Below are 23,038 nucleotides of genomic sequence, written 5' to 3'. Positions count from 1 at the left end.
TTACAAAGATGGATAGAACACCCCAAAGAAAGGTGGAGAGCTCTCAAGGCTATACAGAAGGGTGTGTAAAGCTGGCTGGTTTTAATGACACGCGTTTTCACTCGTTCTTCAAAACTGCCTAGTCTGGGTAAAAACAAAAAACCAAAAACCTACCCTTTATTTTGCTTCCGATTTCTTTAATCCTTTCTCCTTTGGCAGAGCTGAACAGGATTTTTTTTCCCCTCTCTTTTCCCCTCCTTCCTTCCCCCCCTCCCTCCCAACAGACTTCAGAGAGAGAGGCCGGTGGACCAAAAAGTAAGCCCTAACCCTCCAGGGAGCCTGGATTTGCTCCGGAGCGGGGCGGACAGCTCGTGGCCACGCCCCTCTCGGTAGACCACGCCCCGTCCTGCAGGCACCGTCCACAATCAGCCCAACAATGGAGCTACGCCTGAAGGTCACGTGAGCAATGCCGTCTTACAACGTGGCAAGGACTAAGCCCAGAAAGCTCTTCTCGCTCGCTCTCTGCTAGCCACTCCCTCTCGTTTCTCCTTTCTCCTATTAAATGCCTCTTGCCTGTCTCATCTCGGGGATGAAGAACACCCAGGTTCTCCCTAACTTGAACTACCCTAAGTCTACGAGCCGACGCTTGCCCTCTGGAGCCGAACAACACTGAGGCGAATTGCACTTTTGATTGGACGAGAGGACTTGTCAATCTCTCATTTTCTTCCAATCAGGACCTGGATTCGTCCAGCTTCCCTCTCCCTATTGGTCTACGAGGAGCGGTAGGAGGCAGGAGAACTGATAAATCGTGGTCCCGCGAGAATTCACTGCGCAGGCGCGAAGGAGCTGGCGGGGCCCAAGCTAGGGCGGTTTTGAAGACGCGTCGTTTGGCCTTGGAAGTGGCGACCGAGCTGTCTGGGATCAACCTCCGGGCACAAAGCTTTTGTTAGGGGGACTGGCTAAGAAGGAGTCATGGTGTCCATGACTTTCAAGCGGAGCCGCAGCGACCGGTTCTACAGCACCCGGTGCTGCGGTTGTTGCCATGTCCGCACCGGGACCATCATCCTGGGAACCTGGTACATGGTAAGTGGGGGGGCCGCACGGGAGAGCTGGTAGGCCTCGGCGCCCGGCCACGCCTGTACGCACGCGCGAGACCTCGAGGCGCTGGGTTTGTGGGGCGGGGGGAGCGAGTGCGCATGTGTGGGAGATGGGGGGCGTCCATCCTAGTAAGGGTTGGGTGGGTTGGGGTGGGGCTGGAAGCGGGGTGCTGGGAGCGGCGGGGACGTGGAAGTTGAGGCACTTTTTTTAGTTTTTAGTTTGTCCATGTTTTAGCCCCGAACGAAGCCTGGGAGTTTGTTAAGAGAAGTTGTCGGGGAGTCGCGGGGTGGGGTTGGACCGAGGGAGGTAGTTCTGCCTGGAGAACCGGAGGAGAAAGAGCGAGTGTGGAGAGACGCGGCGTTCGGGGCGGAGGGCTGCCGGGTTTGGGGGAGTTCCGCAGTTCGGGCTCTTTGTGCCCTGCGATGCGAACGGCGCCCCTCTCCCCCTCCCACCCAGCGCTCCCTACTGGGACAGCTGAGAGCGGGCCGGCGTTGTCTGGCCTGGGGGGAAGCCGAAGACGCCAGCTGTAGGCGCGCGCGCGCGCGTGTGTGTGTGCGTGTGTGTGTGTGTGTGTGTGTGTGTGTGTGTGCTTGTGTGTGCGCGCGCCTCATTCGTTCATGGAAAGGCCTCTGATTCGAGAACAAAGATAAAAGATTGCCTTGGCGGGGCCGTCTGCCAGGATCCCCGGGGCCACCCCTGCCCCCGTCCCCGTTTCCTTGATCGGCAGAGTCTACTCTGTTCCCGCCACATAAGCTAGAGATTCTGGGGTTTCCAGATCCGCGCGATTCTATGAGAACCTTGATGGATGGCTTCCGATCATGGTTCAGTACTTCACCCATTTGTGATTTCTTACTACAATCCGCAGGATCCCTTTCACATGGAAACTGTTTTACGTGTGCCTTCTAAAAATGTTCTGTTAGACGGTTGTAGGTTATTGCCACTTCTTTGAAACTTTGACCAAGTTTGGCTAATGGCGGTGATGTGGTGGGTGTGGGATGAGGAAGGAAGGAAGCTTAACTGATAGCTGTGGAGGTCCTGGCAATTGTGTGAGCAGCAGATGAAGGGGGAGATTTATCCCAGGGTCCCCCCCCCCCCGCATTTTTTACTTTCTTTGTACTTCTACTTCCCCATCCAGGATCTTCAACTCGTTAGTAACTATTTGGGCAAAAACAGATGAAAATCTTCAGTCAGGCAGTGTGTCAGGACCATCAGACCTCCACATTATTCCTGAACACCCTTGTTTTTACAGCCTTGCTTTTGTTAATGTACATTAGGAAAGAAAAGCCACAAAACTTGAACGTGCAGTTTTATTCATTTGTACTGAGGTTATTTTCATGTTTCCATACTTTTGTGCTTAGAAAGTCATGCTATTACTGTATAACTATCACTTTTCCCTTAAGCTCTCCCTTGCTCTGTGTTTTAACTGATTTGTAATACTGGATGTAGAATAAATGACATTCAATTGCTTCCTTTTATTTCCTTTCCATTTAGCTGTAGGATTGAGTCTTTAATTTCTTTTGTTTGTCCTTAGCTCTGCCTTCCATTCCCCTCAATGATTAGTTCGTATCTTTAGGATCCTCACGCCTTATTCAACTACAGCTTCCTTCTACAAAATGACCTTCCCTTCTCTAGCTGAGAAAACAAGAATCTGCCAGCCTGGGACTCTTGCCTGTAAACTTCATTTTCCTGTTTCTTCTCAGATCTTTCCCTCCACTCACAAAGGGTTTCTAATTTCTCAAGAAGAAAATAGTCACCATCCCAACTTCAGCTATTCAACTGCAGTTGGCTCAACTTCTTTCCAGTCTTTGCCAGGCAGATTTTTTTTTTAATGCTGTCTGCTTTAATAAGAGGACAAAGTGGGACTTATAAACAGGAAACCCAAAGTGCAGTGAGAAAAATTTGAGTAAGGGCGTTTTTTTCCCTTAAAAAAACAAGGAGTGAGGAATTTTAAGTCTGTTCCCTAAAGAAGCTGTTGGTGTGAAAAACGTTTCTCTTCCTTTAACTTCACAATTTAAAAGATGCCATAGTTGTTTTTACCTGGCAAGACTTTGGGTTTTTATAACATTGTAAATAGCTTAAATCAATTCGACTTAAATCAATTAAGCTGTTTACTGACCATTTTCAAGGTAAAAGGCTATGGTGATCATATAAAAGGGATAAATCACAAAGACTGGGTGTACTATTTATCATTGTATTCCTGTTACTTGCTACATAGTAGACCTAGATATTTCTTGTCTTGAACATGGGTGGCATTGGCCTTTAAGATACTTTGTAGCATTACAAAGTATTTGGAGCACAGACAAGAAAATGCAACTTATGGTACAAATTAAGGACTGGAAAAGAGCAACTGTTTTTATTTATTGCAGCATTGCTAGTAACTTTAAAAACTGTAAGCTTTAGTACATACAATGGAAAGATAATTTTTGCTAGATGCAGAGACATGTGAGATGTAAGAGCCCAAAATATAGTACCTCTAAATAAAGACTTGTCCAAACAGACTGTACTAAGATGGAGGTGAGGTAGAATGTCACTTCCCTCCTGATCAACTGTGTCATGGTTCCCTCCCTAACTTCCTTGTCCTGGTTTGCTGTTCCTTCATTCTGGGTGAGTCAGTACTTACTGTCTGTGGGGGAATATGTATGGCACTTGTAGCTTGTGTTGACCAGGAAACTTTAGGTGCTGTTTAGAACTTGGAAATTCAACCCTCCCTCCTTCTAGGCTCAGAAACTGTATCTGATGTAGTGTCTCTGCTTTCTAATACCTCTTTTCTTGGTCTTGTCTTAAGGCAGTTGTAACACTGTATACTGATGAGTATTTGGTATTGAATAGTCCTTGCAGGAAGAGAATAGAGAAACCAGTACCAGTTCTGTGTGCCAGAGTTACCAGCCCTGAAGTTAGCATTTGTCATTTTAGGTTTGAAAGAAACCTGCCTAGCTTAATACCTGGTTAAGTAATATGAAATTCCAAATGAATGCATTTAAATTCTTGCATTCCTAAAATTGTTTTCTGTCATTATTAAGGAATTTAAAGCTGGATTATTTTAACCAAGTTTCTTATAAGATGTAGCCTCAAATGTTTATTGAATGACTAAGGGTAGGATTAAAAGGCTACTGCCAGAGGTATTTTTCTGTATAAGTAATGGTGTGACTCAGGAGTACATGAGAAACCTTTGTAGTAATTGTAGGTCTTGGAAAGATGTAATATATAACTAATTTTTAATGCATGTCTCCCCTTCCAGGAGTCAAATGTCAGGTTGTTGAGAGAGAAGTGAAGACATGTCCTCAAGCAGTATACCCCTCCAGCCAGTTAGTATCTTTCTTCAAACACTTCACTGCCTTTGTGTATGCTATTTCTCTCCAAGTGCTCTTCTCCCCAATTCAGTTTTTTAAAACTTTAATTATTAAAGAGCTTAATTAGTGTATCTTTTATTTTTCTCTCCATGTGAGATGTCCTCCAGGATTAGGGGAGTAGCTCCAGTGGTAGAGTACTTGCCTAAGCATGCATGAGTCCCTGGGTTCAATCCCAACCACCACAAACTAAAAAAGTGCCCCTGGAAGGTGGTGGGTGATGTCTTAACTCTCTAAAATGTGTGTAGGAGTTAACTTACTGATTAGATCATTTGAGATAATTTTTAAATATTAGAGGGATGCGTTGTCCCCTCAGATTACTAGGGACAACTTGGTTGTAACTATATATAGTAGTAAACAACAAAAATTCTCTGTACATTTAAAAAATTCTTCTAAAGGTAATCAGTTTGGTCTTTATAACAGTAGTTCTTTGCTTAGAACCCTGTGGGAGTTTTCAGCCTATGAAATCCTTAATTGTGAGGCCTTGAAAACAAACACTCCTTTAATTGAAGTCTTAGCAGATAACTGGATTGAGACGAAATAATGCTGTGGGAAAATTTTTTAAGTCCCCCATTCTCCACGATAAGCCACAAATCTAGTCTCAACAAAAACTGTAATTGTAGCAAGTAACTTTTCTCTCCACATGCAGCCAAACTAGAAATCAGTATTAGGAGAAAGTTTTAGGAAAGCTTGTAATCAGATGGATATTAAACAATATTCTCTTAAAACAAGGACTGATGAGGCCAAGAAGACTTCAAAAATGAACTTAAAAATTTCTTGAAACAAATGAAAATCTGCAGAACACTACAAAAGTGGTACCAAGAGGGAAGCTCACAGCAGTAAATGTCTACATTAAAGAGTAGAAAGCTGCCAGGCGCTTGCTGGCTCAGGCCTGTAATCCTAGCTACCAAGGAGACTGAGATCTGAGGATTACAGTTCAAAGCCAGCCCAGGCAGGAAAGCCCACAAGAGTGTTATCTCCAATTAACCACCAGAAAACTGGAAGTGGTGCTCTGGCTCAGGTAGTAGAGTGCCTGCTTTGAGTTGAAGAGTTGAGGGACAGCACCCAGGCCCAAGAGTCAAGCCCCAAAACTGCCCCCCCCCAGCAAAAAAAGTAGGAAGCTCTCAAATAATAATACATCTCAGGGACCTAGGAAAACAAGAAAATACTAAACCATTAGCAGGGAAGAAACAGATCAGAGCAGAAATAAAAAAGGGACAAGCTGGATGCTGGTGGCTCACACCTGTAATCTTAGCTGCTCAGGAGGCTGAGATCTGAGGATTGCAGTTCAAAGCCAGCCTGGGCAGAAAAGTCCATGAAACTCATCTCCAGTTAACCACCAGAAAACTGGAAGTGGTGCTGTGGCTCAAAGTGGTGGAGTGCTAGCCTTGAGCCAAAAAGCCTAGGGACAGAGCCCAGGCCCCAGTGTTCAAGCCCCACAACTGGCCAAAAAAAGAAAAGTTGGGGTGGGGGTCAAAAATTTCAAGAGATTAGCAGATTGAAGTATCAGTATTTTCAAAACATAAAATTGGCAAATTCCTAGCTAGACAAAGAATAAAGACTCACAGTGAGCGCAAAAGAAGATACTTTTAAGAAAGACACAAAGAAGCAATGCCTATGTACCTCTATATTTCTATAAGATTATATATATATATATACACACACATACACACATATATATTGAAATTAACTCCAAGGTATAGAAACAAGAACTCTCTTTAATATTTATCTTTTGAAGATTCTCTTTTTAATGTATGGTGGGTTCACATGTAATCTTTGGGAGGGTGGGAGAGGAAGGTACAGAACTCAAGGGAAAAAGGAGATGACAGTGCAGCATTGGAGCTCACTGGACACTGGTGAAAGTGAACTCTACAACTCATGGGTGGAAATGGGAGGGAGGGACTGGGAGAGAGTAAAGGAACAGAGGACACTGTACAAAAGGAACTGTACTCAACACCTGATTTATGTAGTTGTAATCCCTCTGTTCATAACGTTTATAATAATAATTAAGTAAATAGTGAAAAAGACGCAAATCATAAAGAAGGAAACAGTACAATTCATGCCACAGAAACATAAGGAATTGTAAGGAACTATTATGAACAAATGTATGTTGATCAATTTGAAAATGTACTAGAAATGGGTAATCTTGAATACATAAAACCTATTAATGGTGAATCATGAAGATAGAGAAAACCCGAACAAACCAATAAGTAACTAAATTAAATGCAAAATAGTTTCTCAACAAAGCCTGCTTGAATTCTCCAAAACATTTAAAGAACAGCTAATATCAAGTCTTTTCAAATTACTTCAAGTTGAAGTGGAGGTCAGTATCACCTTGATTCTTGTCTGGTGACAGACAAGTTATTGGCTGATATCCCTGATGAATGTAGATGCAAAATTCTGGGCACTGGTGGCTCCTAACTAGTCAGGAGGCTGAGATCTGTGTGGTTTGAAGCCAGCCTGGGCAAGAAAGTCCGGAGACTCGAGTTCCAATTAAGCACCAAAAAATCTGGAAGTAGAGCTGTGGCTCAAATGATATAGTTCTAGCTTTTAGCAACAAAGCTCAGGGACAGTGCCAGGCCTTGAGTTCAAGTCCCAGGATCAGCACCAAAAGAAGGAGAAAACACTAGCAAACTGAATTCAACAGTACATTCAAAACAGATAATTCATCATGATCAAATAGGATTCATCCTACAGATGAAACATGCAAATCAATATCACCAGAATTAGGAATAAAACCTGTGTGACCACCTTAGTAGATGCAGAAAAAAACATGAATTTTAATCTCCTTTCACATAAAAATTGCTTAATAAATTACATGTTTGGAGAAAAACACCCAACACAGTAACAGCTATCTATGCCAAACCCACAGCTAATAGTATACATACTGGATAACTTTTCCTTTAAGATCAGGAACCCAGTGTGGTTTTCACACTTCTATTCCATGAGTACTGGAATGCTACAGAGCATTGGAGCAAGATGAATAGATGAAGAGCCCTCCCAGACCAGAAAGGAAGTCAAGAGATCCTTATTTGCAGATGACACAGTCAAATACATAAAAAGCCCTAAAGACTTCCCAGGGAAACTCTTAGAATGAATAAATTGAGTAGAAGACTTCAGGATATGAAACTAAGTTAACAGAAGTTACTAGCATTTTTATTATATATTGCTAACTGAAAAGTAAATACCTGGAAAAGAAAATAGGAAAGCAACACCATTTATAATTACTGTAAAATAAAATCTGGGAGTAAATCTAATCAGGAACCTCTACAGTGAAAACTGAACCATTAATTAATGAAAGAAATTGAAAAAAACAAGTAAATGGAAATTTGTTTTTACTCATAGAAGTCTTAGAATTAAAATGTTAAAATGGCTGTGCTACTTAAAGTGATGTAGCAATGTAATTTCTATTATACCAGTGTCATCCTTCACTGAAATAGGGGGAAAAATCCTAAAATTTGAATGGAGCAAGACTACAAGCAGCCAAAGTAATCTTAAGCAAAAGAAGAAAAACAACACTCAGCTTTGAAATATACTACAAAAGTATAGCAACCAAAATGGCATAGTACTGATATAAAAATAGACACATAATACCGGGGTCATGACTGTAATCCTAGCTACTCAGGAGTCAGATCTGAGGATCACAGTTCCAAGATAGCCCAGGCAGAAAAGTTCATGAAACACTTATCTCCAATAAACTATCCAAACAAGCTGTGGTTCAAGTAGTAGAAGACCTTAAGTAAAAGAAACTTAGAGGTAGTTCCCAAGCCCTGAGCTCAAGCCCGAGGACTGGTACCAAAAAAAAAAAAGAAAAAGAAAAAGGAAAAAAGGTACGTAGACCAATGGGACAGCATAGAGAACCCAGAAATATACCCATACACAGCCAAATGATTTTTAACAGAAGTGCCCCAGAGTACAGTTTTGGGCAAGCATACTCTATTCAGCAAACGGTGGTAGGAAAAGTAGATAATTGCATGTAGAAAAATGACACTAAATCCCTTTTCTGTCAACATACAGAAGAACCAACTTAAAATAGATTAAAGATATATATAAAACCAGAAACAACAAGACTACTAGATGACAATACAGGAAAAAGCATTCTGGCATTGGTTTGTGCAAGGATTTTTGTGAGCAAGAATATAGACATGGGCAACAAAAGAAAAAGACAAATGGGGTTATTTCAAACTAAGACGCTTCAACAGAGTGAAATCAAGCACGGAATGGGAGAATATACTTGCAAACTATGTGACTTAGGATTAATGTTTAGAATATATGAGGACCTCAGTACAAAAACACATTCAAAAATGTCAAATCAAAAAGTGAAATATCAGTCCAGTTAAAATGACAAAAAAAACCCAGACATGCTTGTGAGGATGTCGATTTTTTTTACTTATAAAAATCAGAACACACAATAAAGTGTTGCTAATAGTTGTGGATGAATTTGTATCTGTGTTTGGTCTATGTTTGAAGAGAATGTTTTTATATTTAAAGCTCCTACAGTTTGGCATCATTTTCTTCATTTAGTAATTTGGTTTGTATGCTTGAATATTTTTCTGCGGGTAGAATGCCTGTCTAGTAAGTGTGAGGCCCAGTTGAAACTGTACAGGACCACCAAAAAAAAGTCTGTATTGTGCAAAAAAAAAAAAAAGTCTTTTAACTGTGACACTTTTGGTTTATAAAGTTTAGCAAAGGAGTTTGCTGAATTGATTTCAAGCTGATATCCATTGGACAGACACTGTCATTTAACCTAAAGATGGAACTTGGCCTGCTTGCTTATAGAACATTTGTGAAATGTCATTCAGGGTGGACATGGGAAAGAATTATATAATAGGGTTTATGTTCTTGTAACTGTTCAGCATATCTAATGTGCAGGATTTTCACAAGGGAGGAGGGCAGATTTTGTGGACTTTAGTAAGGCAGTGCTAACTCTAGTCCTAGGTGAGGTTGGTTGGTTTGTTTGTTTTTTCTTTCCCATTCTGGAGCTTGCACTCAGGGCCTGGGCACTGTCCCTGAGCTTCTTTTTTTTTTTTTTTTTTTGTCGGTCGTGGGGCTTGAACTCTGGGCCTGGGCGCTGTCCCTCAGCTCTTCAGCTCAAGGCGAGCGCTTTACCACTTGAGCTACAGCGCCACTTCCGGTTTTCTGGTGGTTTATTGGAGATAGGAGTCTCACGGTCTCTCCTGCCCGGGCTGGCTTTGAACCGCAATCCTCAGATCTCAGCCTCCTGAGTTGCTAGGATTACAGGCGTGAGCCACCAGCGCCCGGCTTGTCCCTGAGCTTCTTTTGCTCAGGGCTACCACTTGAGCTCACCCTACCACTTGAGCTACAGCACCACTTCCGGCTTTCTGTTTATATGGTTGGAGTTCTTTTTTTTTAACTCTGGCCTTGGTGATGTCCCTCAGCTCTACAGCTCAAGGCTAGTGCTCTACCACTTGAGCCACAGCCCCACTTCCGGCTTTTTCTGCTTATGTGGTGCTGAGGAATCGAACCCAGGGCCTCATGCATGCAAGAGTGCTCTACCACTAAGCCAACTTCCTAGCCCTTTCTGCTTATATGGTACTGAGGAATCGAACCTAGGGCTTCATGCATGCTAGGCAAGCCATATTTCTAGCCTCTAGGTGGGATTCCTGTTTTGAATCATTAATCATTAAGAAAACTGTTTCTTAGCATGTAAACATGACGGTGCCTCCTGGGATGCCACAGGGTTTCACTATTGTTGGCATAATTAATCTTAAGATGGGATTTACAGGAAGATTCACCAAATGGATTTCAGCAAAATGTTTAAAGTAGATAAAATATTAGATTTTGCTAAAAATGGGGAGGAGGCAACTTTGTCTTCTTCAGCTCTTAGGGGATAATACTAATTATTAGGTTATAGATGATAATACTACATTATTACATGCTGATCATATTTTTACTTGCAGAAAGCTGAGTGAATCAACCTATAGAATATCAGAATCCAGAACTAGACACATTTTTTTTTTTTTTTTGGTCGGATCGTGGGGCCTGAACTCGGCCTGGGTGCTATCCCTCAGCTCTTCAGCTCTTCAAGGCCAGCGCTCTACCACTTGAGCCACAGTGTCACTTGCAGCTTTTTTCTTTTTGCTTATGTGGTGCTGAGGAATTGAACCCAGGGCCTCATGCATGCAAGGCAAGCGCTCTACCACTGACCCACCTTCCCAGCCCACATTTTTTTTTTTTTAATTAGCTCTATACTTGAGCCACACCTAGAACCCTCAGATCTGGAAAATCTTGATGGGCAAGATGAAATTTGATCACAAATACATTGAGGGCTATGCTTGGGGCCTCTCAATCAAATTGTGTTCTGGTTACAGATGGTAGTTTAGCACCTTTTTTAGTATTTAAAAAGACTGCTGCTGGGTGCTGGTGACTCATACCTATAATCCTAGCTACTCAGGAGGCTGAGATCTGAGAATTCCAGCCTGCAACCAGCCCAGGTAGACTTAACTCTGGTTAACTAGCAAAAAGCCCGAAGTGAAGGTGTGGCTCAAGTGATAGGGGACTACCTTGAACAAAAAAGCCAAACAAGAATAGGTAGGCTCTCAGTCCATACCAGTACTTGTGTGTGTGCATACAAATTTTTTAGGAAGTAAATGTTCATTTAACACTCAAAGAATGTACATCAGTACATTAAAAATAATGTCAATACAGTTTAAATTGTGTTAATTGAAATTTGCTTTCTAGAATGGGTAAACTCAGATCCCTATTGTTTTGGACTACGCTGATCTTAGTTCATTTTGTATCTATCGTTTTGGAGCTTATGTAAGGGGGAATGCAAAAGGGAAATGGTGAGTCAGCTGGAAAACATTGCACAGATAGAAGAGTGAGTTAAGGATCTGAGTTGTTTATTCTAGACAAGACAGTATTTAGAAGCTGCCTTAAGGTATTAGAGAAGCACTTAAATTAAGGAGCACATTTAAGACGAGTAGTGAAAGTTAAGTGACCTAGTCAAAAGTTTCTTTTAAGCTTTTAAGTCTAGCTTTGGGGGGGGGGGGGAGGTAGAGATGATGTGTTAGGCTTCAGGATAAATGTATTAGCTATATGAAGCTTTTTCAAACACAGATTCTGAGATTGCGTATGTGAGTAAATATATGAGCTCCACTTCAGCCTTTTTGTTGGTTAAGTGGAGATGAGAGTCTCACGGTTTTTTTTCTGCCTGGGCTAGCTTTGGTCCATGATTCCCAGATCTCAGTCTCTAGAATAGCTAGCCACTGGTGGTTTTTCTATGCCCTTTTAAACTAATCTCAGATTGTCCTACTATTTTGTATCCTTATTACTTTTTAAATAAAACACTTTAAATATGGGACCATTTAGAGGTTTTCTGAAGGCTGTTTCCTGATTGTAATCAATAAAATATAATTGATGTTACTCTTCACAGGTGGTAAACCTGTTGATGGCAATTTTGCTGACTGTGGAGGTGACTCATCCCAACTCCATGCCAGCTGTCAACATTCAGTATGAAGTCATCGGTAATTACTATTCATCTGAGCGAATGGCTGGTGAGTTTTAAGTTGGAAAAAAAATCCCCACTGGTTTTACCAATATAATTTAGAAATATACTTAGTTGGCAAAGTATTGATATGCTGACATTATACTTCAAAAGGTTAAATAAGTAAATTGAATAATAAGATTAACATTGGATTATTTAAACTACTTGTTGAAACAGGAAAGTATATGAATGATTTTTTTCAAAGGCATACAATTAAAATTACAGTAGGCCATTTCTAGCCACAGGATTTAATAGACTACTAGATTCTTGTGGAATGTAATTATGTGCCTTGCTTTAGAGCACAGTAAGGGGGAGATAAAATGATTGTAATATAAGATTTTGAGGGCTAGCTGGCAAGTTTACTTAGGATGGGAGATTTCCCCATGGAGTCAAGTAGAAAATACAGAATGTTTATGTATTTGATGAGATCTCTTGTTCAGGGTCAAATTCTGTATATAGTTCTGTTTGTATGGAGAGATGACACTGGGATAGAAAGTGGAGTAAACAGAATAAATTTCCCTGTATATCTGTTAATCCTGTTTATTTCTTGTAGCAGTAATTTTTAATTACTATTTATCTTTCTTTAAAATACAGGCACAAAAAATACTAGTGACTGTTACAGAATTCAAGTTATGGAATATAATAAACAGGAAATTAGACCTCAGACATTACCATGCAGACAAGTTCTGCACATTTAATTTTTTAGTTTCACATCAGAAAAATGTTCCCTGTTCTCTCTCTCTCTCTCTCTCTCTCTCTCTCTGTATATGTAGGATTTTAAGTCTCAGGATTTTGGACTTTATTAGCATGCTTTTATTTATTTATTTATTTATTTATTATTTATTTATTTACCTACCTACTTATTTACTTGTCAGTCATGGGGCTGGGGTTGGGGCACTGCCCCTGAATTCTTTTGCCCAAAGCTAACACTCTACAGCTTTGAGCCACAGAGCCACTTTGGTTTTCTGGTGGTTAATTGGAGATAAGAGTCTCATGGACTTTTCTGCCTGGGCTGGCTTGAATTGGGATCCTCAGGTCTCAGCTTCCTGAGTAGCTAGGTTTACAGGAGTGAGCCGCCAGTACCTGGCTCTTCATTAGTTTTTATTATGAACTTTATTACTTGTGACCCATTCATGGTTTGTGTCTGGTTATTTGGTTGTCGATATAATAATTTATGATCTGCAGGGCTAACTTCATTTTTCAGGTGCAGAGATGAATTTTGTAGCTTATCATATGTCACCACATGTTCAACATGAAACAACTAATATAGTTGTTCCCACAATTGGGATGTTTTCTTTTTTAATAGTTTGAGAATTTGAACTTGGGACCTTGTCTAGGCCAGCACTGGGCTTCAGTGTTCTTGTTTTCACTTCCTGCATAGCTGAAATGATAGCCATGTAATACCATGCCTGACTTTTCAGCCTCCTGAGTGCTGCAATTGTAAGCATGTGCTACCATGCCTGGCAACTTGTGTGTGTGTGCATGCACATGCCCTGGTCCTTGATCCTAAGCTTTTGTGCTCAAGGTTAGTGAATGCTCTACCACTTTGAACTACAGTGTCATTTCCAGCAATTTGGTAGTTAATTGGAGATAAGAATCTTGTGGACTTTATTGCCTAGGCTAGCTTCGAATGGAAATCCTTGGATTTCAGCCTCCTGAGGGAGCTAGGCTTATAGGATTGAGCCACAACTGGGCTCCGGCTACTTTTTGGTTGCACATTTTTTAACTGTATACTGTACAATTTTAATTAATTGGTTAATGCCAGAAATTCTTAGTCATGTGTGGTTTTCCTAAAACTGAGATATAGAGAAGAGTGAATTAATTATTTAGTGGTACTGGGGTTTGAACTCAAGGCTATAATGAGGCTATACATACATACACACATACACCCACACACTTTTATATTTACTCCCCACCAGTCCCACTTAAGGTCTCATTTCTGGTTTGTCTTTCTTGCTCAACAGCTGGCACTCTACCATTTGAGTAATACCTTTAGCCTGGCATTTTGCTGGTTAATTGGAGATAGAATATTCTATGGATATCGTTTCTCACTTCTCTAGTTACCAACTCCCCACCCTTTTTTGTTCTAATAAAATATTTTGAATTTCATTTATTTAAAACTCAGATAGGGCTTGCCTAGCATGCATGAAGCCCTGGGCTTAATTCCTCTGAAACACATAAACAGAAAAAGCAGAACATGGTGCTGTGGCTCAAGTGGTAGAGTGCTAGCCTTGCGCAAAAAGCTCAGGGACAGTGCCCAGGCCCTGAGTTCAAGCCCCAGAACTGGCCAAAAAAAAACAAACCCAAACTGAAAACAAAACAAAAAAAAACCTCACATACTAAAATAAGCATATCATTCCCCGTAATTGAATCTTTTCTGTGATGTGCACGTGTGTCCACACACTCAATGCAGGTCTTGTGCTTAAGTTTAGGGCAAGCCCTGCCTTTTTGCTCAAGGTTAGTACTTTACCACTTGAGCCACAGTTCCACTTTTGGCTTTTTTTGGTATTTAATTGGAGATGAGAGTCTCATGGACTTTATTTTCCAGGCTGACCTTAAACTACATTCTCAGATCTCGGCCTTCTGAGTAGCTATTGGTGCCTGGCCCATAATCAAATCTTAAAACCTGGTTGTTTTTTTTTGTCAGTCCTGGGGCATGAACTCTGGGCTTGCGGGCTGTCCCTCAGCTCTTCAGCTCAAGGCTAGCCCTCTATCATTTGAGCCACAACACCACTTCCTGCTTTTTCTGTTTTTTTATGTGGTACCGATGAATCGAACCAGGATCTCAAGCATGGAAGGCAAGCACTCTACCACTGAGCCACCTTCCCAACCCAAAAGCTGATTCTTTTAAATTAGAAATTTGGCTTTCCAGTTTGGTGGTACCTATTCTATTTAACTTTATATTGTTTTTATATTATATATATTCATATATACATACATACATTACATACATATATCCAAATTACATACATATATCCATATATATGGATATATGTATGTATGTATATATGAATTCTTGTTCGTGATGTTTTGTATCCTGTAGCAGGGAAGTACTTTAAAATTTGTAACATTTGGGGCTGGGAAGGTGGCTCAGTGGTAGAGTGCTTGCCTTGTATGCATGAGGCCCTGGGTTTGATTCCTAAGCACCACATAAGCAGAAAAAGCCAGAAGTGGTACTGTGCCCCAAGTGGTAGAGTGCTAGCCTTGAGCTGAAGTGCTGAGGGACAGTGCCCAGGCCCAGAGTTCAGGCCCCACGACCAGCCCCCCCCCAAAAAAAATCGTAACTTGTAGGTAGCCTGCTATTACAGAGTTTAATGCTAACTACTACTCAATGGTGAGCTTATACCTATATTATCCATTGGTGTGAATATATATCAGGTCACAGAGTCAGAGCTAACTACTGTGCCAAGAAACTCAGTAAGTCAAGTGTGGTTTAGTAATGTTGGAGATTATTTGAATGTTTTGGGAAAAAAATTAGTAAGCATGGGTTAGTGCAGAGTTGGAACAACCAAGGAAGAGTTGAGAAACAAGGAAGAGCATAGACCTGTGAGTAGAAAACAGACCAAATAGAAGGAAGTGGTGAGGTTAAATGTTGGGGAGACTGGGCTGGGGAAGAGGTAATTAATGGAGAATTTTGCATTTCAGGTTGTATCTTATTGAGGTTTTCTGTGTTTAATTTTTCTTCTAGTTAAAAATGCTTCCCATCTTTCAAGGTCAACTTTGTAGGTTGTTGGGGGTTTTTTGTTGTTATTTTTTGATTGTCTAATTGAAATGTTTTCTCCATCTGTTGAAGCACTTGCCATGTTGTATTGTAATTACCTATTTAGCCATCTTCATTTTTTTGGACTTGGAGAAGAGCACATTTGCTTTACCTATAACAAATAGAAGCTTTCTATGAATTTTTCAAGATTTATTTTGTTATTTATTTGTTTATTTTTGTCAGCTTGGTGTTTGAACTCAGGGCCTGGGTGCTGTCCCTAAGTTTTTTCACTCATGGCTAGCATTCTACCACTTTGAGCCACTATGCCACTTCGGTTTTCTGGTGGTTAATTGGAGATAAGAGTCTCGTGGACTTTCCTGCCTGGGTTGGCTTCATATGGTGATCCTCATATCTCAGCCTCCTGAGTAGCTAGAATTACAGGCGTGAGCCATCTGCACTCAGCATTGCTGACTGAGATGGATTCTATTCCTTCTGGCCAATTTTGAAATTTACCTTAAATGTTGTAAGCTATCTTTAAAACATTTTTTGTCATGAAGAGTTTTGATTTTTATTGTTGTTATATGAGTAGCTTAATTTGATTTTTGTTTCTTTCTTAGATAATGCCTGTGTTCTTTTTGCCGTCTCAGTTCTTATGTTTATAATCAGTTCAATGCTGGTATATGGAGCAATTTCTGTAAGTATGTCTTATTTTTACCTTTTTAAAGTTTGTTGTGTGGTAGTGATATCATATGTAATAACTGTGTTATTTTCTTCTACAGTATCAAGTGGGGTGGCTCATTCCATTCTTTTGTTATCGGCTCTTTGACTTTGTTCTCAGTTGCCTGGTTGCCATCAGTTCTCTGACTTATTTACCAAGAATCAAAGAATACCTGGATCAGCTTGTAAGTGTGTACACTAATTAAGCTTACCTTTTTTAAGGGTGGAGGTGTTGGTGGGTAGGATTGCACTCAGGACCTGGGTACTCTCCCTGAGCTCTTTGACTCAAGGCTAAGGCTCTGTCACTTTGTTCCACAGCTCTACTTCCTGTTTTCTGGGTTTAATTGAAGATAAGAGTTCCAGGTGTTTTCCTGCCCTGGCTGGCTTTGAGCTGCAGTCCTCAGGTCTCAGCCTGAGTAGTTAAGATTACAGGCTTGAGCCACCAGCACCCAACATCAGCTTAATTTTAAATAAAATAATTTTTATTGAAGTCCTGGGTAAACCTTAGGTACTATTTCTTAGCTATCCCATTTGCTTTTTAAAGTAGCTACTAACCCTTTTAAAATGAAAATAGAATATCTTCTTACCATACCATGTGGACAGTCTGGTATTAAAACTTGTTAAAAATGGACAGCATAGACTTTAGGTACTATTTCTTAGCTACCCCATTTGCTTTTTAAATTATTTTAAAGTAGCTACCAACCCTTTCAAGATGAAAATAGAATATCTTCTTACCATACCATGTGGACAGTCTGGTATTAAAACTTGTTAAAAATGGACAGCATAGACTTTAGGTACTATTTCTTAGCTACCCCATTTGCTTTTTAAAGTATTTTAAAGTAGCTACCAACCCTTTCAAGATGAAAATAGAATATCTTCTTACCATACCATGTGGACATTCCGGTATTAAAACTTGTTAAAAATGGACAGCAAAGAAGTGTAGCTCTACTTTTGATTTTCACTTTACTAACAATAGACTCACTTGCCTTTTTTTGGCCCTCATAAAATGATGGGTGTGCTGTTACCTAATAATCTGTAGCAAATGTCCAAGAGTCCATTCAGCTCTGTACTAGTCACCATCTGTGTGTGTTGTGGATACAAGGTACAGATAACTTCCTTCTTCTCCGGGAGCAAACCATGTATCTGAGGACTCAATACATGATGTCTGCAAAAACCAGAGGGGAGCTGTCTTAGCCAGAGTGAAAGGGGTGGGGCCCAGGATACTGGGCCCAGGTGGCCAGGTGGGGCTTTGTGGATGAGTTTTGGAGGGAAGGATGGCATTGAGATAGGTGAATGCTGGAAAAGAGGGTATTTTTGTTTTTAAAGTCAACTGTTAATTTTATTAGAAAATGCTACGTGGTAAGAAGGGAAGTAAAACACAAAATGAGCGAGTTACTTTGCTTGGGTTGTCATAAAGTCCTACACAGAGGTCACAAATGACCAGAATTCACTTCCTCTCAGTTGTGGAAGCTGTAGGTCCAAGCTCAAAACTGGCAAACGGGCTTCTCTTTGCCTTTCAGATGATCTTCTCTTCGTGTGCACATGGCTATATCTTAACACCTCTCTATCGGTCTCTCTCTCTCATTAACATACACTAGTTATTCAGGAGGAGGGGGGAGGATTTCACCATTGCATCTCCAGCCACTCTCACCCAAAATAGGGTACTCTTCATTTTGTTTTCAAAATGCTTTTAGAACTTTTTCTCTCCACTTGCAGGTGTGCTGTCCAGTCCATTTTTGCACATCACCAAATGTATCTTTCATTCATCCAGAATTTTGGTTGCTGCTTATGTGCAGGACACTCAGCTAGATTTTAGGGAAACCTCATTGGAGCTTACTGTCTAGTGAAAAAGTAAGAAAATTAACCATTAAGTTACTAAACTAGGCAGCTCTGTGAGTGGATGTCACTTGGATATGAGACCTGAGCTGGGAAGTGAGATTTAACATTTCGTTGGGGCTTTAAGAAGAATCAGGCAAGAAAGTGCTGAAGAAAAGGCTCTAGAGAAATGAGAGAGTCCTGGAGGCGAGGCAGAGGAGGAATGGGTAGGGGTGGGGGAAATTTGAAGCTGAGGGCAGGCTCTGGTGCCTGACAGCCAGAGGGTGAGGATGTGAAGAAGTGGCGAAGGTGTGAGATGGGCTGAGGCTGGCCTGGGAGGGGTTCTGGTAGTGGGGGCCTGGGTTTGTTGCCTGACATCTGTTGTCATCTCCGGCTGTAGCATCCCAAGTTGTGCCTTCCCACCTTCTGAAAAAAGTCCTCAGCATAGAAATGCTCCTTGTGTGGCTTGTACTCAGTATATGAAAATGTAATTACTGGAGTCTTTGTGTTGACATTTCCACTGAACACAGACGCATGCTTTAAACAAAAGAGCTTTGTAGAAGCGTTGGCTCAAGTGGTAGAGCACCATCAGCAACCAAGCCAAAAAAGCTGGAGAATGAGTTCAAAGCCTCACCCTCCCCCCCAAAAAAAACATGCTTTATAGAAAAGAGTATCAAAGTGAAGTTGCTTTTATAGGAATAGGCCTGTCTTCTTGTCCCCTGTGAGACTATAAGGTGCTTCTGCAGCCAGCAGTACGTCCTGATGTCTTGCCCAGAGTCAGAACAGAATAAGGGTTTAAATGAATGCAGTCAGTCCTTCTTAGTGTCTTCAGCGAAGCATATAATCTTGCCTGGGCTTTTAACCAGTAAAATCCCGCATTTTTGCCCATGTGGTGGAGAGTTGAGACAACAGTAACTTTTTAGAAAAAAAAAGTTTTATGTGGGACTCCGTTGCACATGGAAATTAGATAGCTCTCAGCGCCTTCTTATTTACTGATCAGGAACAAATCTGCAATCCCACATGGGAGACTGTGTTCTGTCAAGCTCCAAAAGATAAGAAATAGTGAAAAAATAAATAGAAAACTAGCTCGATTTAGACTTTATTGGAGTATTCTAGATATTTAAACGAGTAAGTATATTTTAAGTGTTTAGGGGCTTCAGATAATGTAGCTTAAAAGTACAGAGTTAAATCCTGTTATGAACAGCTTAGGAATTTTTATGAATTTTTTATTTCCCTTGTATTATTCTCCTCAAATAGTTGTACAAAGCACTTCAGACTTCCAGAGTCTTGTATTTGTATTCTTGAAATGCTGTCTATGTTTTCACAAAGTGTAACAGCTTTTATTTTTAACAACAGCCTGATTTTCCCTACAAAGACGACCTCCTGGCATTGGACTCCAGCTGCCTTCTGTTCATTGTTCTGGCATTCTTTGTGGTGTTTATCATTTTTAAGGTAAGTTGTGTACTAAACTTTAGAGGCACTGGTAAAACAATACTTAGTCATGGCCTTCCCCACTCCTTGGCACAGTGGATGGAGGATCGGTTGGAGGTGGGGGTCAGTGGAAGTGGTACTTCCAGGGGTCTATTGTTTCCAGGGAGTAGGAAGTGTCAAGATCTTTCCTAAGTATAAAGAACTTGCTTATGATTTCAAAAATAGTTCATGATTTGTGTTGCAAATCTGCTACCATTCCCTACATTCAGAACCCCAGAATTTCCTCTGTGGCACACTAGTAGACAGACTGATCAAAGCATCAACTTTTCTTCTTTGGAAAACTTGACATTTAAATGAGAGCCAGTAGGGAAAGGTTCTGACATCTGTTAGGTCCCAAATATCAGGTCCTTTCTCTACAGAAAATACGTGGGGAAGTGTTGGAAATCTGTCTGCATCTTCGAGCAGATAGTTGAAGTTTGTCTTTACCATTTCAGGCTTATCTGATCAACTGTGTTTGGAATTGCTATAAATATATCAACAACAGAAATGTGCCGGAGATTGCTGTATATCCTGCCTTTGAAGCACCTCCACAGGTTAACCACCGTTTACTACATGGAAATGTTGCTGGCCATTGTTGATCTAAAAGAGGAATGTGGTTTGATCATCTGTTCTGGGCCATAACTATGGTTTGGGGCCTGAGTAGCTTCAGTCACCAGCTTTCGGTATTTTACGATGGGAATCTTGGGTACTTAGGGCTAGACAGTCTCTGTACTAGTGCACCCAACTTGGCTGTTAGATGTCTTCATTCATGCTCCCCACAAGTGCTGGGCACTGTGTTGGAGGGTGTGGGGAATAAGATAGGAAATAATTGTGTTAGGCTCATATAGCTTCTAGGATTCTAAAGATGGCAGGGTAGCATTGACTGAAACTGGTATTGCTTTCAAATAACATCTGTATTCACCAAAGGGTGAGCTGATTCATCTTGGAGAAGAGGGCTCTGAGTCAGTTAGATGTAGAAAGGCCTACCTCTCCTGTCTCCTCAAGTTTTCAGCACATAGAATATATGTAGTTTATGTAGGGTCACCTTGTCACACTTGGAATTTCCTAGGTTAGAATGCACTATCTTACAAAAGTATGTCCATTAACCTAGAAGCTATAACTGTTCATGTCCTCTGACTACAACTGGCTTATGATTAAACTCAGGGTCTAGTCACCTCTTTGTGGCTTCCTATGTAGCGATTCAGTTGAGTGCCTTAACACATGCTTGCACATGCACTCCCTCCCGTACCGGCATTCGACTGCTGAGGTGTGATTGACATTCACTGGAATGAGGGATTGGGAAGAGTAGGTACTGCATGTTGAGAAATTCTAGCAACCAGGCTAGTTTAAAGGGAGAATTCTGCCTGCTTTCCAGCCATCTCTAGCAACCTTAGGTCAGACATCTCACATGCAATGCTCTAGAGTATTTAAACATCCTTCAGCTCTTCCCTGTAGGCTTGTATTCTCCTGCCTGCATTTCTAAAGCAGAATTAGTCTAGAAAGGATTTTAAAAGAGAATAAGTCTGATGGAACTATCTTTCTCTTCCTAGTATGTTTTGCCAACCTATGAAATGGCTGTGAAGATGCCTGAGAAAGAACCACCGCCTCCTTACTTACCTGCCTGAGGATGTTCTGCCTTTATCAATAAACCCTATACCAGCTTCTTGTCTTGTTTATTTTACAGAATGCTGCAATACATGTTTGATATGAAATACATTGTCTTTTTGTTTCAGCATTTTATTTTCAAACACTAAGGAGCTTTTGGACATTTATTAAAAGTCTTTGTTTTTGTTAAATCTATTACATTTTAATACTTTCTCAAGACAATCTAGGTTAAGCAAGAGCAAAGTGCCATTGTATGCCTTTAATGGGGGGAGGGGAAAGGCGTTCTACACATATATTCTTTTTATAAATTTCGCACTTTCTTTATAGAATGGTTTGTGTTTTGGTTATTTTCCACCCTGGGTAATTCCAGGAGTGAGTTCAGTGTTCAGGATGAGTGAGTTGGGTATAAGATCTGAGGTTTTCAGCTATAGAAGTAGGAAAAATAACACTTTGACCTGGGAGATAGTGGTTGCATGTTTTTAATTTGTATGTTTCCATTTTTGTGATAAGATGCTTTAATAAATCTCTTAAATATTTACTGTTGTCATTATTTTTTAACTCTTACCCCCCCCTTTTTTTTTGTAGATAAAGCCTTAGAATTGCCATAACAGTATGTAGTTGAACATCTCTGAAGGCAGAAATACGTTATGAGAAGTGGCACCCTCGTGTGAGCCTCCAAGTGCACTTATATAAACCTGGAGAGTCCAGGTCAGTCACGAGGCTGTCAGCAGAAACTTAAAGTGTTTATTGTAAAATATGCACATAATTGTATATGGTTTACTTTCATATGACAGATGGCACAGTTAGTTTTCCACCAGATCTCCACCCTGAAATGTACAAGGTGTCATGAGGTAGTAGGAGTTTTTTAGTTCCATTAGAACTTTTTTTGTTGTTGATCATGAACTCCAGGGCCTAGACACTGTCTGAGCTCCTTTGCTCAAGTCTAGCATGCTATCACTTTGAGACACATTGCCACTTCTGATTTTCTTGGTTTAATTGGAAATGAGTCTCACAGACTTTCTTACCCAGGCTGGCTTTGAACTGCAATTCTCAGATCTCAGCCTCCTGAGTACTTAAGATTACAGGTGTGAGCCACCAGAGCCCAGCTAGAACCCTTTTTTTTTTTTTGAAACAAGGTTTCATGATCTTCTGCCTTGGGACTCCCAAATGCTGGAATTGCAGGTGGGCACAACACTCCCCAGCTTCCACTAGAAGAATGGAATTGCTGTCCTTCACTCAGCCATCAGGTGGTACATAACATTCTAGTTAACTGAGGATTCATTTGAGACTGCAGTGCTGGACATGATTTTGGAAGCATTTCTTTCTTTTTGGGGGGGGGCGGGGGGGGGCTCCGGTCGTGGGCCTGAACTCTGGACCTGGGCGCTGTCCCTCAGCTCTTCAGCTCAAGGCTAGCGCTCTACCACTTGAACCACAGCACCGCTTCTGGCTTTTTTTTTTTTTTTCTGCTTATGTGGTGCCGAGGAATCAGACCCAGGGCCTCATGCATGCAAGGCAAGCGCTTTACCACTGAGCCACCTTCCCAGCCCTGGAAGCATTTCTGTAGCTAACTATTCTGTAGCTATTAAGTTGAAGATAGTTGAATTATAAGCCAGAAATTTCTCATTGATGGCTTTATAGAACATTTCATGATTAGTATAGCAAGAACAAATTATAATACACCACTGGTCATAATAGGAAGCAGATAGACCTGTCAGTCTGATGAATCGTGGATAAGTGCAAGAGCTGACAAGCAGCATGAGGAGTATAGTTTGCTTGAGCCAGGTCTCTAGCTTTGCTTTT

At 41.0% G+C, this 23,038-nt stretch overlaps 1 protein-coding gene across 1 annotated transcript; it reads left to right on the top strand.

Moving 5' to 3' along the window:
* The first annotated feature begins 501 nt into the window (after positions 1–501).
* Positions 502–21,774, top strand: Laptm4a (lysosomal protein transmembrane 4 alpha). Its single transcript, XM_070025048.1, has 7 exons — positions 502–1,062; positions 11,821–11,941; positions 16,249–16,325; positions 16,411–16,533; positions 19,520–19,615; positions 20,089–20,187; positions 21,184–21,774. Exons 1-7 carry the CDS (start codon positions 952–954, stop codon positions 21,256–21,258), a joined length of 702 nt encoding a protein of 233 aa, XP_069881149.1. The 5' UTR covers positions 502–951; the 3' UTR covers positions 21,259–21,774.
* Positions 21,775–23,038: the final 1,264 nt, after the last annotated feature.

Source organism: Dipodomys merriami, unplaced genomic scaffold, assembly GCF_024711535.1.
Source record: "Dipodomys merriami isolate MVZ:Mamm:240054 unplaced genomic scaffold, mDipMer1.0.p SCAF_17, whole genome shotgun sequence".
NCBI classification, from domain to species: Eukaryota; Metazoa; Chordata; class Mammalia; order Rodentia; family Heteromyidae; genus Dipodomys; species Dipodomys merriami.
Note: the sequence above shows the minus strand (reverse complement) of the source record. Positions and strands in the feature narration are given on the sequence as shown.

Excerpts from the sequence above, each read along its gene's own strand:
- Laptm4a (XM_070025048.1), top strand. The coding sequence starts at position 952 with ATGGTGTCCATGACTTTCAAGCGGAGCCGCAGCGACCGGTTCTACAGC. Across the intron at positions 16,326-16,410 it reads TGGTATATGGAGCAATTTCT|TATCAAGTGGGGTGGCTCAT; the intron begins GTAAGTATGTCT and ends TTTCTTCTACAG. Across the intron at positions 16,534-19,519 it reads AAGAATACCTGGATCAGCTT|CCTGATTTTCCCTACAAAGA; the intron begins GTAAGTGTGTAC and ends TTTTAACAACAG.